The sequence below is a fragment of the Lygodium microphyllum genome, chromosome 11, assembly GCF_053477565.2.
Source record: "Lygodium microphyllum isolate KBCC chromosome 11, Lygodium_microphyllum_v1.1.10, whole genome shotgun sequence".
NCBI lineage: Eukaryota > Viridiplantae > Streptophyta > Polypodiopsida > Schizaeales > Lygodiaceae > Lygodium > Lygodium microphyllum.
Genome location: NC_141145.1, coordinates 14,777,892 through 14,797,783, shown reverse-complemented (window position 1 = coordinate 14,797,783; position 19,892 = coordinate 14,777,892). Strand labels below are relative to the sequence as shown.

At 39.7% G+C, this 19,892-nt stretch overlaps 1 protein-coding gene across 3 annotated transcripts; it reads left to right on the top strand.

The window, feature by feature from the left end:
* The first annotated feature begins 908 nt into the window (after nt 1-908).
* LOC148028560 (uncharacterized) lies at nt 909-5,197 on the top strand. 3 transcript variants are annotated; one of them, XM_087688837.1, is made up of 9 exons: nt 909-1,127; nt 1,778-1,849; nt 1,957-2,042; nt 2,304-2,508; nt 3,024-3,163; nt 3,288-3,381; nt 3,476-4,039; nt 4,154-4,491; nt 4,673-5,197. In XM_087688837.1, the coding sequence occupies exons 4-9, from the start codon at nt 2,364-2,366 to the stop codon at nt 4,895-4,897; spliced, it is 1,506 nt and encodes a 501-aa protein (XP_087544963.1). In that variant the 5' UTR covers nt 909-1,127; nt 1,778-1,849; nt 1,957-2,042; nt 2,304-2,363; the 3' UTR covers nt 4,898-5,197. The 3 variants fall into 3 exon arrangements, with proteins under 3 accessions (XP_087544963.1, XP_087544962.1, XP_087544964.1); XM_087688836.1 differs by having other exon boundaries at nt 1,778-1,856; XM_087688838.1 differs by lacking the exons at nt 1,778-1,849; nt 1,957-2,042.
* The last annotated feature ends 14,695 nt before the right edge of the window (nt 5,198-19,892 follow it).

The window sequence follows — 19,892 nt, the reverse complement described above, 5'->3', positions numbered from 1 at the left end:
CCATCTACTAGAATTGACTTGACTATATTAGATATTATGGATGTGTTTGCTTTCAACATGCTACATAATCTATTGATCTAAGGACATGGCTTTGTATCCTTAACATGCAATCCATCAAAAGGATTATTAAGCTCCATTGTGAAAGCCCTTTATTCGACCCAATGCTCCAAGCAGATCATGAGAATGAAAGATGTTACTGTTTGCTCGAAAATGTAGTCGAGCCAAGTCGACAACATGCATTTCAAAGAGCTAATTAGCACAAGTTCGCATGCATAATATCACAGAATAATAACCGTCTCGTTGAAAGAACAATGGCATTCAAGACGGATGGCTTGCTTGCAAGAACTTCACCCTGCCTAGATATCACATTGGAAAATGCAGTGTTTCCATTCATATTCCCACCTGGCCATGGTGCCTACGACCAAAAGAAATGTGAACATTCAAAATCAGGATTAGTGACTCGAACTACATATGCATACATATTCTCCTTTTGACATCCTCCATGTATTTAAACAACGCAAAAACTTATCTACAATCGTATTTTACTTTGAAACGCGACGCATATCTAAACACGATCAGTAAAACTGCTACATAACAAACATGCAAGAACTGCATATAGAACTGCAAACTCCTGTACTGAGCTACACATGTGTACTTAGTTTGTGAAACTTAGATGACGATCTGAAAAAAAAAACAAGCTTGGATTGACAAGGTTTTGTTGTTGGGTCGGGAAATGTGGGATGGGCGGTTGTGGATGATGGGCGCGTTGTTTGACCATTTGGGCCAGGGCGGTTTGACCAGAAAGGAATTCCTGTCCCTCTCGCTCACGCTAGATACTCCCGAGTCCTCACACACACACACATACACACCCACCCTCCCTCCCTCTCTCTCTCTCTCTCTCTCTCTCTCTCTCGCGCGCGCGGAGTCGCGCACATACCCGCTCATCTCTCCCTCCCTCTTGAACTTTTCTTCTCTTTTTTCTTCCCCTGTCTTCTTTCTTACGAAGACGAAGACGAAGACGAAGACGAAGAAAAGCTTCGTCGCCCCACCCTTCCCCTGCCTCTCCACAGAAACCCTGTTATTTTGCCCTAATTTTGCCCGCGCGATCGCCCGCCTCGCAATCGCAGGTATGCCCACTCGCCCTTTCCTCCGATTCTGCATTCAAGGTCAAGTGCCCCTGTCCCATCTTTTGCTTTAATTCCTGTGAAGAGTTTGTGGGGAGTGAAATTCTGAAATTTCTCATCAAAATGCAAGCCAGCTTCCTCCTTGTCGTCGCAAGCTTTTGCTTCCGTCTCTGTCTTAGCTCACCATTTTTTGCCGGGAAACTTTGCTGTTTGCTTGTTAAGTCAGGGCCTCTAATGTCGACTGCTTTTCTGTGCAACGCCTAGCTTGTGATTGCCCAGAGTTTGTGCCTTCTGGGAATTTGTTGTGCCTACATGAAATGTTTGCATTTATGCATGTCATGATGGATATGGTGGCTTGTACAATTGACATGGCAGTTTGCAGGCGCTGCTTCTTTTTAGCTTTAATGTCATCTACTCCGAGTTTTTCCAAGCAGTAGCTACTTCACAAATTCATTCCGAAAAATTGAGAACATTAGAATTGACGAGCAACAATATGCGGCCATGCGTTATCTACTGAATCTGCACTGTTCTTTTATTCGTGAACACCTGAGTGCAAATCCCCCCTGAAAGGAGCATAACATTCGGCAGTCGGAAAATACAGGATTTTTATGGCACGATTAGGCAGTAATGAAGAAGTTTGATCATGATTGCAGGCCTAAAACAAAGACCCAATTATATCACGAATGTTCACATACAGGAAAAAAGCAGCTAGTGAGAAGCTTCAGGTTCTATGTAAATGCCTCTCTGCTTGTCATAATCATGTATCTGAATACTAGTAGGTATGGCTCGGGTATAAAATCCTGTGTAAGTCACCGGCTTTCATTGTGCGCAGATGATCCATTGTTCTACTGTATTGTGGTTTCTGTCAGAAGGACATAATATTACGCACCAATCTGTATCTGGGATATAAAATCCTATGTAAGTCATATCTCTCTGGTTGTGCCCAAATGATCCATGTTTTACTGTACAGTAGTTTCGGTTAGAAATACATATTACCCTCTATCCAATGTCAGTGGCTTTCTGTGTTTAGCATGGTCCAGTAATCAGGTTCCACTGTCTGCAAGTGTTGCCCTGATTCCCTGCATATTATTTCAATGCAATGGATGTTATGCCTGCATACCATGTCATCTCCTGTTTTACATTTCCTTCTGAAGTAGGAATAATCCAGGTTCCTTTCAGGTGTTTACTTTATCTATGAGGCTGTTGTGGTCCTAGTCAAAAGCTTGGAAATATATCAAAATGAAGGAGAAAGCAAGGAAAACTTCTCAGAGGGCTTTTTCTGAGAGCAGAGTTACTCGGAAGAAAAGGAGGAGTGAGAGCAGCTCCATTGACAAGAGGGATGATGCCCCTGTATATCTTAAGGCATCGAGAAAGTGCAGGACAGGTGAGAAATCAAACATATACACTATTTGAAATCTGCTTGTCTTCTTTCTTCTGATGTTTTTGTTGAAGGAATAATCTCCTCTTTATAGTGACCATATTAGGAGGTGTCAGATGGTGTGCAAGCTGATTCTGTATGTGAATTTAATAAGTAAGTCTGAGGTTAGGAGGAGTAATTGGGATCCGTTGGTATTGATTGATTGTTGTCATTGGGGAAATAGTAATGAGATAGAGTAATGGGAAATAATATCGAGACTTCTGGGTGGAAGGATCATATTATTTCATCAATTTGTTAGATAATCGATCACCTCATGTAGGCACATGACTTTATTTTTTTGGGAGTGCAGCCTCTGGATTAGTTCATGTACACCCCTTGGGACTAAAAGTTACTCATTTGCTAGCAACTTTACGGTGAATGAAAGCCGACTGAATTTTGTCTATATATACTCACTGTACTTTTCTGAGTCTGGATGTTGCTTGTAAAGGCTGACTGATGAGTTTCATGTCTTCTTTTTCCAGGTTTCACTACAACTAGCCGGGATTTACATCAGACAGCAGTCACAAGTCTTTGTCTTCCGGTCATTGAAGATGCCAAGGATCCTGGTCAGGATCTACGACTTGCCTTTTCTAGTATTGACAGTCCATCTGGGGATATGAAGGTGCGGCATGTGAGCTGTTTGGTGTGTTTGAGTTGCTCTATTTTGTGCTTTTTACTTTGTGGTTGTGTTGGAGCATTTGTAAAGGTAAGGCAACACTTTACATTCTCTGAATGATGCATGCCAGGCGGGTACTCCAGCTTTGGACACAATTTTTTCTCCAGTTTTTAATCTGTTGAAAGGTCTCAATGAAGAAGCCTCAAGCAGCTGTAGTAGTAGTGGTACGCCGCATCTTCCATACACAAATTATTTTGAAGTTTTTCTAATGCGCAGTTTTTGTAAGCTTTGTGCTGACATGACAGTTTTGTATTGCAGTAGAACAGCTGGACAGTCTGGATGAGAAGTTAGAAGATACAGACACAGGAATTGACTGCCATACTGCTAGCCAAAACCAGGAAGCTAGCAAGAGGGACACAGATCAAGCTAATGAGCCAGCACTTCCTCTGACGTGTGTTGCAAATAGCGAGGCTCTAGCAATGTCTCGCATAGACGATTCTAGTATTGCTTCTCATTCATCTGATTATGAAGTTTTTGGTTCTCAAGCAGCATTTGATATGGGAGAGATTTGCTTGGAGTGGTCATTTGGAGATGAGAATCGGGACCCTGCCCAAGCTATCGAGTCCATTGAGGATGGTCTACTGGACTCTGAAGGAGCATCGTTGTTTCTTGCTATTCAACAGTCCAAAGTGTTGGATTGCAGCCAGAAAAGCAACCAGGCTGACACCACGGTTGATGAAGACATAAATGACTTTGACCCTTACCTTTTTATCAAACAGCTACCTGATTTGTCTGAAGTGGTGTCACCAGGTCGCTCACCCTTCTTGCTTCCAAAACAGTCACGGCGATCTCCACCTATCACTCTTGTATTAGATTTGGATGGTGAGTGGCTCAGCAACCCTTGAATTGTGAACATGTGAATGTGGTCAGAGTGACAAAGTGCATGGGTTCTTCAGTGTGATTATTGAGTCTACTTGTTATTGATGTTACCTGCAGAAACGTTAGTGCACTCAACATTGGAGCGCTGTGACAATGCTGATTTCACCTTCCCTGTGAGCTTCAATTCTCAAGAGTATACTGTATATGTGAGGCGCAGACCTCATCTTCAAATATTCATGGAGAAAGTTTCTCAAATGTTTGAGATTATAGTATTTACTGCGAGTCAGAGTGTATATGCAGAGCAATTATTGAATATACTAGATCCGAAGAAAAAACTGATACGGCATCGTATGTTTCGGGATTCCTGTGTTTATCTTAATGGAAACTATATGAAGGATCTGTCTGTCCTGGGCCGTGACCTAGCTAAGGTGGCTATAATTGACAATTCTCCTCAGGTATAGTGCAGGATCTCACATGTTTGGGATATTGTTTAAGCAGAGCCACTGCACATACGTACATACATTTCCGCATACCTGTGCATGAAGTACTTATCGAGGGGACCGATTGGTCAACAGATTTCTGCATGTATGTACCTGCTTGGATAGGCTTTAATAGGGATTGCTGTGTATGTTCCAGGCATTTGGGTTCCAGGTTGACAATGGCATTCCAATCGAGAGCTGGTTCGATGACGAGTCAGATTCTGCTCTGGCAGGACTTCTCCCGTTCTTGGAGAGTTTGGTTGGTGTAGATGATGTACGGCCTATAATTGCCAAAAAATTCAATCTCAGGCAAAAGCTTGCAACTGTGACAAGTGCACTATCCCTAGGGAATGAAGGAGATCCTCTCGAGCGGTGCTCTTGAAGAGAAGTTTTGCTCCTGCACATTATGAGGATTTTTATTCACCCATCATGATAGTGGATTTTAAAAAAAGTACTGATGTCATGTGGACAGATTATTAAAATAAAACCAGGACAACCAAATAACGTAGTCGTGCGCTCATGACTTCACCACATATGTGGGGGAGGGTTGTTCTAACGATATGTATATTAGTATTTGAAAGAGATTCTAGCAAAACATGGCAGCATCGATGTAACACATCATAGAGAGAACTGTTGCGTTATATTTTTCAATCTAATTTTGACAATTTGAGGTATATCCAAATCCTATTGCATCGTATTTTTTGGTCTAATTTTGGCAATTTGAGGTATGCCAAAATCCCTACACCATTTATATTCTGTCAAGATGGTTACACAAATATTTACACCTTCATCACTCTAATTGTGAGATGCATTTTGAATTCTATTGTGTACGAGACATTTTGAGTAAACTTTTTGGGATAGTCAAAGTTGTCGCATCTTGCCATTGGATATTGCCTTCTCAGAAAATCTCATTGGTGTTCGATCAGCCTTGCATTGTGTAACATGCCAATTTTTGTGTAGGTGTTTGACCTTTCGAATCAGCATCTACAAGACTACTTTTGATTAGCTATTTGTGTTTTAATGGCAAACAACTATGAAATCTAGGCCTTGGGGATTTTTCATACGACGAAGTTTGCTCCATTATCTTGCATAGTTGCATGGTAGAAATAGGCCATTCCAAGAATGTTTGATTTGTAGCCAACTTGGAGTTTATGATAGTTGTCTCTTGCTTTTGTACTTCAAGGGGGTCGATGTGTGTTTTCTTGTCTTCCACTAGATTGTCTTATTGATATTTTATGTGATGGTTAATTCCTAGGTTGTATTTGGGTTAGTTTTTGGTAGTGATTTTGGTAGAAGGGATGTCTATTTTCCATAATGGTAGTTTGAACCCGTTCCAAAAGAGAAGACATTTGAAGATCTTCGTGGTGGGAGTCTAGGTGAGACTCAACCTACTAAAGAGTAACCAAATGATTTGGAGTATTTCTTTGGCCCAATCTATTGTTGAGATGGTAAGCTCATCATGTGTAGGTATTGAGGATGAGTTAGCTTGTTGGATGGTATATTGGTGATCATTATGATTTTCACATAGTTACTAACTCATCACTTATTGCACTTGGTTAATTACACCTACAATTGGTATAGTTAATGTGCCAATCGATTAGTATAGTCAATTATGCGCTACTTGGCTTAATAGATTATTTTTATTTATATTGTATTTTATCTATGCTTTGTGTATATCGTATTGTGAGAAATAAAAAAGAAAAGCTAGCAAGAAGACGTTTTGGCTTTGATCTTCTTGTCCTTGAGTGAGCTTTTTTTTATATGTGTTTTGTTGTATAGATATAGTAGTTCAAGCACGATCCTTCATTATGCAAGTCGCGATATGATAACAAAGTTGCGTCACTTAGAGAGTCTAATTTTGGAGATTGAAGTAAAGGAGAGGAAGCAATGATTCAAGTAAGCAAGCAACAAGAAGCTCTTTGATCCTTCCCTTGGATGTTGCATATAGAGGCATCGAAAGTAAGGCAAAGTAAAAATCTCAAATTGATGTGAGAATTAGTGTGTAAATTGAACGATGAATTTTCTGTAATTTAGCACTTTCGGATTCTCTCGCTATATTTTTGGTCATTTGAAGTTGTTTTAAGTTTTCTTTAGCTTTTCAAGATTGCAAATAGTAGTGTTAGGGTATGCTACAATTTTGATGGTGTTAGTCATTTTGAGATGCATATGTGATAGATTTCAAATTTGTAAGTTCTAAGGTGTTTGACATTAAGCAAACATAAGGTTTATATGCAAACATGTTGTAGATTGTGTTAGCAGTTATGCTTGCCTTGCCTTGTGATAGTTTACTTGTGAGCATTGGATTGAGTCAAATGAGGGCTTTAGGAGCTTTGAGCTGTCAATCACTTATTTTGACAAAGGAGATAGCACATTTTAGAGCATTCAGTTTATTGCCTTTTTAGTGCATTTTCTCCTTCAGTTAAGATTTTGTGTGCATTTCTTGGGTAGTTTCTATATATAGTTGTCTGTCTCACCTGTCAGACATTGCCTCCCTTTTCAGGATTTTTTTGAGATTTTTTGGTATTAGTATCAAATGACTAGCATTAATGTTGGTTGGCCATATTTGTGGCCCCAAATTACAATCAACTAGATTTGGGATTAGTTGGCTATATATAGTTTGCCCCTTCTACACTTGACATTCATCTTCCTCCTTGGCAGGTGCACACTTTGACTTCGTCGTCTTCCTTCGTGGTACTGTTGCTATTGTCAGCCTGATCTAGTGCCCTCACTCAGGACTAGGGATGGATTATTCCTCCTATATTTAGCATTCACTTTGACTCTGTAATCTTTCTCCGTCTTCGGTACATCCATTATCAACCTGATCTGGTGCCCTCACTAAGGCCACTAAGGCTATGGGTTGTGTGCGGGGATAGAGCAGTCCTCCTGTATTTAGCATTGTTTCCTTGTTTAGTGTAGATTTGTTTCTTATTTTCTTGCAGTCTCTTTGTTTCCTTGTCTCTATGTTCGTGCTCCTTCTTCCATTATGCACTCTCACAAGGTATCAGAGAGTGAGAGAGACACAATAAGTGATAAATATTTGACCAGATAGCTAAATCTTGATCCATATTTGCATGGGAGATTGCAGCTCTCTATGTTAACATGTCTCTGAATATGTGACCACGGAATCCCCGTCTTCGGTCAAAACCGCCAAAGTGTCCCCTCATGTGGGCTCCAGACGAAAGCCTCCTGCTCTTTGTCAAGTAACCAGCCCATCATGAACTTGGATGTCCTAGCTCCAGGATTTGTACCTGCCAGACTTCGGTCGATGCTTCAGGGAAGTCCCTCTTTGGATCCTGTGCATCTGTATAGACATATAGATGAGGTATGATGGCCCCATCTCACCACCCTCTCACACTCCCTCTTTGGCAATGGAGAGTCGTGAGGGATGTTCGTATTACCACCACTAGAAAGCAGCTGAGGAAGGGGCCACTAAGCCCTTCCCTCGATCCAAAGAAGAGGATCCTTTCTACACCTTGGACTTCGCCTTGGCTGGAGGATCAGGATCAGAATCTGAGGCAGATGACTCGTCAGAGGAGTTCACATCCCGCTTCGCCTTCTTCTCCTGGTTCTTCCTGGAAGCTGCTAACTCTTTGCAGTCCTTCCTTAAATGACATTTCTTGCCAGAGTGATAACATTGGGCCTTCGATGACTTCATCTTCGAACCCCTCTCTGAAGTTGCAAAAGCCTCACTTGAACCTCCATAATGTGACGGAAGTCTCCCCTCTGTAGTCGCAAAGTAGCCTCATGCGCAAGTAGCATAGAGGACATGTGAAGAAAACTGACAAGAGTCGTGGATGTCTGAGCTCATAAAGCGTTCTCCACTTCATCAAATTCTCGAGGTAGCTTGTAGAGTACCGTACCAACAAGATGTGCCTCTGATAGGGCAGACTGCATAGGACGAAGCTGGTCCTTGAGTTGGGTAACACGAAGTAGGAAGGATTGAATCGTATCTTTGGATTCAAACTTTAGTTGCTGGAGCTGTCCATAGAGAGTAACAGCCCTCATGGTGGAAGGAGCCTCGTACATCAACTGTAACTTCGACCATACATCTGCAAACAACTATCGTACAGGATGTGACCACTGGTAGGACTTCTTTGGAAATACATCGAAGTAATGCTGAATAAACACAGGCATCACATGAATCCCATGTAAGCACTATCTCCTCATCATCAAAATTAGATGGATCAGGAGAAGGTTGTTGAGGATGTGCCACAGCTCCGTTAACCATGTACCATAACCGCTTCTGAATAAACCAAGCTTTCATCACTGCACTCCACGTGTAATAATCAGGTCCATGAGGCTTGTTATCAGTGGATGTGCATGGAGGAGCCATTTGGAGAGGATTCAAAAAAGAAGTAGGGAAAATAAGGGATTGGGAGAGGGAACACAGCCAAACCACGAGCACAGATTGCAAAAAGCAAGAGTTCACATGCAGTATAACCCAAAAGCTAATCAAAATAAGCCAAAATCTACTGTAAAAAGTCAAGAAATCAATCAAAAACTATCAAAAATAGCAAAAACGGTCTGATGATGTAAGTGCCCAGCCAAGAGATGCAGAAACACCAAAACGTAGGCTGAAATGGATGCGCACGTTGTACGAATGCTGACGTCAGCAAAAAAACACAGGCAAAACTGGTTGCCTGATTGGAGCAGCTGCTTGATTAGCAAGAGGGAAAACATTCCTGAAATCAGCAATAAAGCACAACAGAAACACAAAACCTGAAAATTGATACCATGTCAGAAGTGGGCAGCAATGGAAGGATAAACAATATGCTGAAATAAACTACTGAAACACAAGACAAGGAAAAATAAACACAAATACAGATGAGAACTCAGATGTATGCCCGGGAAACAGAATCCATATCAAACATGAGACAACATCATACAATAGTGAGTCATTGGCTATGCGGGCACCCTGGCACCGGCTCCTCTCTCCTCAAAAGAATCCACAAATGATGACTGAAGTACACAAGAGGAGGAGGAGCCCTAGCAATATATAGGCATAAAATGGGGGAAGCATTAAATGCAGTTGGACAACATTAAATGCTCCCTAGCCCTAAAAAGGGCACCAGAAAATGCCAGAAAAAATACTGCCATAGCCCTTGCAGCACAGACTCATCCTGAGCTGGCTAATCTACTAACAACCATGTGGTCAGATAATAAAGGTATTGGGGGTTCCCAAGGTGCATGGAAATTTCCAAATATCCTAATATGGTGTTTTAGTGACAATGGCATAAGTTTAATTGAAGTTATGTGTGTTAATATCATTGATGCTTCTAGTTTATGAGTAATTATGAGAGGTCAAAAGGCCACAGAGGGAAATAAAGATAATACAAAACCTCTTGAGGCAATCGCTAAATAGGATAATAAAGACAAGCAAATCCTTAGTCCTAATGTACAATGATGGTTTGGTGAAGGCTAAGAAAGAGGAACCCAAGCTTATGAAGTGACCAAGAGAGTGGATGGTTTGGTGGGAGAAGAGAGTTATTGCTAACTTTCAAGATTTTGATTTAGCAAGTTCTCTTTGTGAGGTCAATCCTGATGTTAACATCCTGCAACTAACTAAAGTATCCTAAGGAGTGTGTAAGGAGTAACTTGAGAAGATCCTTTGCATTGGATATATTACAAACCCTTGGATATAGCCTGTGTTGGGAGTGATGACTAGTTTGAGCATGCTGAAAAACATTGCGCAAGGGTGCCAACTTATATTGATGGTATATTGGTGGACCATGCCATTGTGGCTATAGGATTTTCTGTTAATATTATAAGCTCCAAATTGATGAAGAGGGTGGGATTAGAGATCCAAAAAGATGTCTCCAAAATTCTAAGGATGGTTGATGAACCTAAAGGCTGTATTACTAATACCTATGTAATCATTGCTAACATCAAATATGTCTTCGACTTTAGAGTCATTAGGTTTGCAAGGCAGCCAAGCTACCAAGTGCTATTAGGAAGGTCATGGGTATTGCAATTTGACTGTCAATTCAACACACTAGCTGGTCATTTGATCTTTAGCAAATGTACTAGACGAGTTATAATTGATTCTTATCGAAATCACGTCAAAGTGAGAGAGCATCCATATCCTCAATTGGATGTGCTAGAGGGGCCTTTTGGTAGTGAGACTTCATCGAGTGATGAATACAAAGAGGAGTTTACTATAGATAGAATCAAAGATGAGATAGACCTTGGTTCGCTGAATAATTAATGACTAATAAAATTAGGGTCTATGCTTAGTATGGAAGAAAGGAGGGACTACATGTCCTTAATCTGGGAATTCTGTGATATATTGGCTTGGAGTTATGATGAATTGAGAAACATTTCTCCTAATTTAGGCATGCATACTATTCCCTTGAAAGAGGAAAGTCGACTTGTCTAGTGAGGCACATGCATTTTGAGTTAAGGGGTGGGCTGTTCAAAGAGTTACAAGAATTACGTAAGGTTGGATTGATATTTCTCATGCAATACACAAAGTGGTGTTCACAATGGTTATCAAGAAGAAGAACAATAATCAAATCTAACTTTGCATTTATTTTAGAGAGCACAATAAAGAAATAGTTAGTGATATTTATTTGTTGTCATTCATTGATCAAATTCTAGATCAACAAGCATGTACTAGGGATATATACTCCTTTATGGATTGTTTTTCTTGCTACAATCAAATGGCCATCGCAAAAAGGAAGACAAGTTAAAGATGACATTTGCAACCATATTTAGAACCTTTGCATATCATGTTATGGCCTTTGGATTATGTAGTGCACTAGATTCTTAGCAACACACGACCAATAAAACCTTTGATGATATATTTTTAGAAGAGCTAAAAGTTTTCATTGATTATCTCAGGGAAACTATCAATAGGGATAGATAGTTAATCATTTCGAGAAAATGTTTCGAGTGATGCATGTAGTTTTGCATTGCTCGAAATAAAAGGAAATGTGCATTTGGAGTGCCCTAAGGATTAGTGTTGGGCCATGTAGTTAGTTTGTCTGGGATTGCAACTGATCCAGAAAAGATTAAAGTCATTGTCACTGAGTCTACTATGAAATTCTAAGGAAGTGTATGGTTTCTTATCGTTAGTCAAATATTATTGACAATTCATTAATGCACTAGCCGAAGGGATGTTTCCACTGAAAAATTTATTATCCTTCAATTGTTCATTTATTTGGAGTGATACTTGCAAAATATCCTTCCAGGATGTGAAGTGGGAATTGGCTAAAGTGCTAGTCCTAAAAGAATCTAAAAGAGGTGAGAAATTCTATGTTTTTTTGGCAATCACGATATATACTATCATACCATTAGCTACTACTTAGCTTAGATATGGGATTCAAAATGGTACCACCCGATTGCATTCACCAGTTGCAAATTAGGTGTGTCTAAAATTAGTTATACATATATAGAAAAATTATGCCTTGGGATGATCTTTGCCACAAAGAAATTTGGACACTATATTTTGTACAATAAGGTATATTTTATACAAAGAAAAAAGGACTGAGGTTATTATTGAAAAGTTGCAGCCACATGATTGCTTAATAAAGTGATTAATCACTTTGCAAGAATTTGATTATGAGATTAAGCGTAAGCTACTAAGTTTACAAGGCATCGTATAATGTCTTGTAGACTTTGTAGAGCCGAAAGAAGTATTGGTTGAAGTTAGTAACCTTGAGGGTTTGATTAGAATAGATAGAGCCTCCATTCCATCTTGGTATACTGCAATAACACATTATCTATACACATGAGAGACTGGAGCCTCTTTGTCTAAGGTTGAGAAAAGAAAAATCAAAAAATAAGCCTTAAATTTGTCTTAATTATAGGAACTCTATATCATCAAAGGGATAGATAATGTTTATCATCAATGGGTTATGCTTGCTGAAGTTTCATTCATCTTGGAAAGAGTGTCATGACTCCACTTGTGGGGGGGACTTTGTTGGATGGCTACACATATAGAAAGCCTTAAGAGTTGAATATTGGTAGTTATCTATCTTCTAGGATGCATTTACATATGTAAAGAGATGCGATATTGCTAGAGACATGATAGTAAAGAGAATTGGAAGCTCCCATTGACTCCTATTATGGCTTTATTACCATTCAAGAAGTGGAGTATTAACTTTGTAAGTTTAATTATCCCATTGTCCTCTACATAGAATAGATATATCATAGTAACGATTTACTATTTTATGAAATGGCCAAAAGCATTAGCACAACATGGAAGGATGATGCAAATGAGAATGCTAGCTTCCTTCTTGAACAAATAATTTATTGGTTTGGTCTGCCTAAAGAGTTGATGTCAAACCGTGGAACTCATTTCATGAATAAGGGGATCAAAAGCTTGATAGGTTAAGCATAATAAAATGATACTTTATAATCCATAAGTGAATGGGAAAGTTGAAATCACTAATACGTACTTGTGAGAATCCTTTCCAAGATCATTTCAGAAAAGAAATGAGATTGGAACAGGAAATGATATATGTGGTTGTATGGGCACACAACATGACCTTTAAATGAGATATTGACCATAGCTTGTTCAAATTAATCTATACAGAAGAGTGTGTATTACCCTTGAGATCAAGCTACCTACAATAAGATTTGCAAAAGCAACCATTCTCTAGGGGACGAAGATGCACTTTTTGAATGCTTTATGACCTTGGCAAATCTTGATGAGCTTAAACTTTAGAGTATATTACATCAAGAGGTGGCCAAGTGTTGTATGAAATAGCTTCATGATGTGAAAATGAAGAAGTATACCTTTAAAAAAGGACAAGTAGTCATGCATTATGATGTGTATAGGTAGCTTTTTCTTAGGAAATTAGAGTCTAAGTGGGATGGTCCCTACAAAATAGTTAAAATAGGTAAAAATAAGTCCACTACATTATTAGTGGATTTATAGGGGATGGAATTTAAGAATAACATTAATCTTAATAATATTAACCCTTATTATCTATAAGTATACTAAATGAGACAAATGGCCTCACAAGTCTATATGCCGTGGTGATTTGGAACCTGCAAGAGAAGTTAAAGTTGGTTAATGGAATAACTAATCCCCTATTTGGAGCACCCATACAGGGAACAAATATGTTATTAGGGAAGCTTGTTTGGTGGAGCAAAGGGTATAAGGTGATTGAGAAAGAAGATGGGACATTTGTTTCGGAAATTGAGATCTTATGCAATCTCTGCTTATCTCCTTAAGCAGAATGTGTATGTATATTTGGAGATGTTTCTTTCTTTGTTGGGGACTGACAATCAAGGCATGAAGTCTCAGAATTAAATTAGGCATATATGGGGAGGTTTGAGCAGTTGTTCACCTCTTATGAAGACATTGTCGGATATACAAAGATCTGTCTTAGAGATGGCCGCAGTAACCCTATCCTTCTAGGTTGCTAGGAAGCTAATTTTAGAAATTCTTATTAGTTGTGAGGTAGTTAGGCAAGCTTGATGAATTAGAACATGATAAATATGTTTGAAGTACATACAATATAAAGATGTGTAAAAAGGGATTCTAACCCTTGAAAGAAAAACATTAAGAGGGATAATCAAAAGAGTATAAGTTTATTACCTTACAAGAGCATAATAGGTTTCTAGACATGAGTCAAGACCCATAGTTGATGCCTTGTCTTCTTGTGGGGATAGCAACTAGCCAAATGAAAATAAGGATGGTTGGAGTGAAAATAAAAGTGAGCACGAAAAAAGGATTTAGTGTCACCTCATGAGAGATTGGTAGATTCTTGGATACTGGTCACAACACGCTCAGCTCCCTCCTTTTTACACATTCGAGTACCAAATGATGAAGACTAGAGAATGAAAAAAAAAAAAAAGAACTCAAGTGGATGAGGCTATACGAGTACTTGCCTAGTAGAAGTTTCTTGTATAAAATTCCTAGGTCAAGTAGGTGGATCAAACCACCACTTAGGATGAACTTTTTGCTAGTTTATTTTAGCTAATCTATACTGAAGTAGTTGGTTAGCGACTAGCTCTTGATTACTTTATCAGATTATGCTTGGCCTATCCCTTGTGAAATTCATGTCTTGATCTTTGTTAGAAGACATAGTGAGAGCTGTGTTCTATATTATGTTGTGTAGTTTATTTGAAGCAACTTGATACCTCGCTATGTTTTATTTGTATGTAGATCAATTCGTGGGTTCAATGGCATCAATCGCCCTACCCCATGGTTGCCAATAAGATGTGCAACTAGGTGCCAAAATTAAAGCAAAAAATGAAGCATTTGCAATAAAATGAAAAGGTGCCAAAGTTTTCTAAGCAAAAGTGGGTGGCTAGAACTCATTGGAAGCATCCATTTGTTAATTAGAGTTTGTTAGATCGCCCATTTAAAGAGGCATAACTTCAGCATTACAAAGTAGCTACTTGATCTTGGGGCCGAAAATAGCATCTAGGAGGCCAAAGTAATATAAAGCAATGCTACGGATGCAATTATACCTTCAGATCTCGAATTTAACCTCATTTTCCTCTCCAATTTTAAAAAGGCCACTTGCCAATAGTGTGAATGTATAGGACATGAACTAGATCAGTGGTAATTAGGTAATTAAGAGATTAGAAAAGCTCAAAACCAAGAAAAACTTCATGGTTGGAAGGGGAGTGCATTTCTCAGTACCCTCTCATTTCTCACGATTCTTGATTTTTGCAACCCAAGACATGTCGACAAGGAGTGGAATGATGCAAATTTTATGCGGAATTCAAAGTCCAATGGAAGTAGAAGATGCAGAGCGACGATTTTAAGTGACAGTGAAAGACATGAATGCAAATTTTGACTTTTGCAGTTGTCGTAGATTTTTCATAATTTTTCTAACTGCCAGATCAAAATAAGACAACTTCCGCCATTTAGAACCTCAAGCTAGACACACAGGATTTTTCAGATTGTAATTCGAGTGCCGAACGGGGAAGAAGCGGGTGGTGGATGGGTCAAATAATGACCAAGATATGAAGGGTCATGACCCTTAGGGGGTCCCTTGGCCCAAAAATTCTCATGTGTGGGGGGGGGGGGGGGGGGGTTTCATGATGGCAGCAACAGCAAATGGCGATGCCTTGGTGATGATTTTGATGGGGGGAACCATTGTGGGCTGAAAAAAAACTAATCTAATTGAAGATACCAGCCTTCTTGATTTTTTCACTCTCAATCACCTAATGTTTCATATGAAATGGCTGCCTAGATGAAGATATCCAAATTCAGTCTTTCTCTCTCCTCCCTCCCTCCCTCTCTCTCTCTCTCTCTCTCTCTCTCTCTCTCTCCTCTTAATGCATGTTTTTATGGTTCAATCTGTAAGAGAAGGGGTGGGTTGATTTGAGAGATTTCGACTGGAAGATGATACTTAGATATGATTGGAGCATAGATTGATGTTTAAAAGAGCATTAGCGGCTATTAGTGAGCATCAATGGCCTTCCAAATACAAGATATGTGTGAGACAAAGTATGGTTTATGAGTAAGTGATAAATTTCATAAACATGCAAAACTCGTAAAATTGCAATTTTAGGGTAAATCATGGATTTTGGGGGTCTTAATATGTTAATGGTGTTCTCATGGGATGAAATGAGGAATAAATATAATTATCAGCAAGTCTAATTAAGTCACATTAGAAAATCAATAAATATAAGTATTTATTGATAAGTAAATAGAAAAAATAAAGAAAATGAAAAAGTATTTTAACACTTAAAAATAGAAAAAAATAATATATGTATTTGTGGATGTATGATAGGATTGAAGTATGAGGTTTAGCTTTAGTTTAGCCCTATCTTAATATTAAAGTGAGTTATCACTCTTTATGAAGAAAAATATATCAAAATGCTCTCTAAACCTACCATCAATGCACAAGCGTAAACGGTAGGGAGTAATAAGTGCTGATCAAATGTTAAATCAATTTTTTTCTGATGCACTTTGCATATGTAATATGTGTGTTTTGAGAATTAAAGGGTTCAGTAGCCATGAGCATGCTTGCTATGCTGACCCTATGGAATGTAGTAATTACGCTTAGAATGAAAGCATGAAAAGAAATGGTTTCACACTGTCACGATGCTATTTTAAATGAATAAAAATATTTGAGCACTATGAATCATTCATAGTTGGATTGCATTCAACACATGGTATCATCTTGTATGCATAGTAATTATCTTCATAAAACATTAACCCATAGGTATTCCAAGCTATAGTGTTAGTGTTTCGTTTGTTGAGATGGCAAGCTCAACATGTGCGTACATTGATGATGGACTGCCTGGCTAGATGGGTTTGCATGTCTACACTTAGCACGTTGGTGGTCATTATGATACTCACATGGCCATTGACTTATCACTTATTATATTTAGTTTGTTACACCTAGTTATAGCTAGCAAAGATATAGCGCCAATCGATTAGTGTAGTCTGTTATGCACTATTTACCTTAGTAGGTCACTTTCCTTTATGTTGTATCTTATCTATACTTTGTGTACATTGTATAGTGTATGGAAGAAGAAATCAACAAGAAAACATTGTGGCCTCCATCTCTCCTCTTGTGTTATTGAGTGAACTTTCTCTTGTGTATACATTATGTGTTTAGCACAACAACTCAAGCAAGTCCCCCCATCATGCTATTCTTGATATGGTATTAGAGCCACACTATTGAGAGAGGCTGATTTTGAAGGCTGAAGTGGAGGAAAAGAAGCAAGGTTCGAGCAAGCAAGCAATTGGTAAGAAGCTCTCCCATTCTTCCACTCTTTCTCTTGGATAGTGCATGTGGAGGCACTAGAAGCAGGGTAGAGTGAAAAAATCAGATAGTTGTGAGATTTGGTGTGTAAGCATAGCACTATATATTTTGCAAATTAATCCCTTTAAGGCTTTCTCGTAGTTTTTTTTGGGCATCTGAGACCGTTTCAGGCCCCATTTTAGAGCCACAAGGTTGTAGACATCAGTTTCAGGGTACATTGTGATTTTGACTATGTTGACCGAAAGTTGATGCACAGGTTACAGATTTCGAATCTATAATTTGTGAGTTGTTTGTAAGGAAGAAAATATAAGATTTATTTGCAAATAGGTTGCAGATCACATGTGCTATTGAGTAATAAGTGAAAAAGATTGCTTGGTAGCACGAAGTGTAGCGTCAAGCTCGGTATTTGTGTTTCTGTGTCATGATCGTGTAAGTCTACGAGACAACTTGCTCATTTGATTCTTCAACCCATTGTTTTAGCTCTTTCCATAGCATTGGATGCTGCCTAAGCAAGTCTCCTAAGCTTAAAGTCACACGGGTGATCACTAATGTATTAAGGAGTTGCTAGCTGCTTGCCTTTCTCCTAACTCTGTGGTTCTTGGCCAATGGCCTTAACTAATTTGTTGGCTTGTAGCATTTAGCCTTTGATTAAGAAGCACTGTTTGTGGTGCAGCCGCATCCCTCGATTTTGATCGTGGGGTTGAGACTAGCGTGCTTATGCTTGAGAAATCATGAACCTCATCTTCTAGTATGGGCTCAACATCTTTTAGGTGCTCTTGGGCTTCCTTTACCCACTCCTTCACTTTCTCGATGGCTTCGAGTTGGCACTTTGGTGGGATACTCCCTGACCTTGGCACTTTCCTTTTCAACCGTCTTTGGAGTTGATGTTTCTGTCTCTGCATTAGTGACTTTCTTTCCAGTAGGCATTGTCGTGACACTTTCGGTTTTGAGCGTGACCTTAGCATCTGGTCTCTTCTTCCTCCATCCTCCGATTCTTCTTTCTAATTGAGGTTGTGTCAAGATTGCTAGGCCTTGGCCTCCTAGGCCTCTGCCTCTCCCCCTACCTAATGCCATCATCAGTACTGGTCAGTAGTCCATATAAGGACTGCATTGTCTTCCTCGTCATACGATATGTAAGGATGTACATAAGGCTCGTCGCCATTCGGCTCCTCCACATAGTGGACTAGAGTGTCACTCATCAGTGGATGGGTTACGTAGGGTCCAGGTGGTCTAGGGATACCCGTAGGGTTTATCTCCATCCTAGGGATGGTCCACTTAGCATCACTAGGTGCTCGGAGGGCAAATGGGGCTCCCCTTCCAAAGAAGATTGACGGCCTATTCGCAAGGTAGGGTTGATCGTAAGGCTACAGGTATGGGAGTCTCTAGGGTAATCAACAATGCACCGTGTCATGGCTGAATCTACCAAAATTAGTGCAAGGTCGTGACCTAGGGTCCTGGCACTCAATTGGCAGGTGGTTTCCCCTACAATGCATGCATTGGATGTGTAGGCGCATTGGTCATCTCATCATCTCCTGCAATTTATCTATTTCCATCTTCATCTCTACTAGCTCTTGTCCTGAATCAGTGCCCTTCCCTTTATCTTGAGCAATTGGGCTTGATCTCTCGCTCGGCATTGAAGCCCTCTCAGAATTCCTAGCACTAGACTCTTCTCAATTCAAGCTCTTGGAGCTTCTCTCCTTGAGTTGTTCATCCACTCTAATAGCTTCCTCAAAGACCCTTGCCAGTGTGTATTGCTGCAGGCTCGAGTTGCCTGCTAAGGCTTTGTAGAGCTCTTCACTCCGTATTCCGTTAATAAATATTGTGGACACTGCTCTTTTGGTTGGTCTCTCACCCGTAGGGATTCTCTTGAAGAGGCTTACTCACATGAGCCACATAATCTCGAATGTCCTCTTTCTCTCTCTACTTGACACTCATAAGTCGCACTAGTAGATTGTTGGAGTACACTAGTTCAAAGAATCTTCTAATGAATAAATTTTTTAGGCCATTGAAATTGGCTCGCTCAGCAGCATCTAGGCTCGTGTACCAGGTCCTATCCTTATCTCCTAAGCACAGACTAAAATCTTGTGAGCATTATGTGAGATTAGCGAGGCCATTGGCCTTGCAAACCTGCTCAAATTGCTCTATGAAGTTGTACGAGGGTTGTCGTTGTCTAGATGCTTTGCTACTACAGGATTTTTCAATTGGCTCTTAGAGCCTTGGATGACTCCTAACCCTGCCAATAGCAATGTTGCTAATGATGCATCACTCTGCTCCACTGCCATATTATCTAGTAGTAGCCACTTTGTCAGAAGCTCTCTTAGTGTGAGATCTCTTTCTAGTACTCTCTCATTCTTTGTTCGATTTCTGCTTGCTAGGGCCAGAAATCTCTAGATCTCTTGCATTTCCATGCTTTGACATAAGCTCCTAGTCTGTTGATCTTGGTTGTAAGCGACTATGCCTTGCAGAGCTTGGCATGCTAGTTTCCTCTCCTCCTCAAGGTCCACTATGATATCCTCTGCAGGTCTGTTGTGCAATGTTCTAACCGGGTTTGAGCATCAAACTTGCTCACTAATTGCTAGATTGCGTCAAGTTCTTCATCGCATTTGCAACCTAAGCTACCCTCTTCCATGTCTAAGATTTTCTGTTCTGCCAAGTTGTCGATCAAGTTGATGAGATCAGGTAGATCCACTTCCCTAA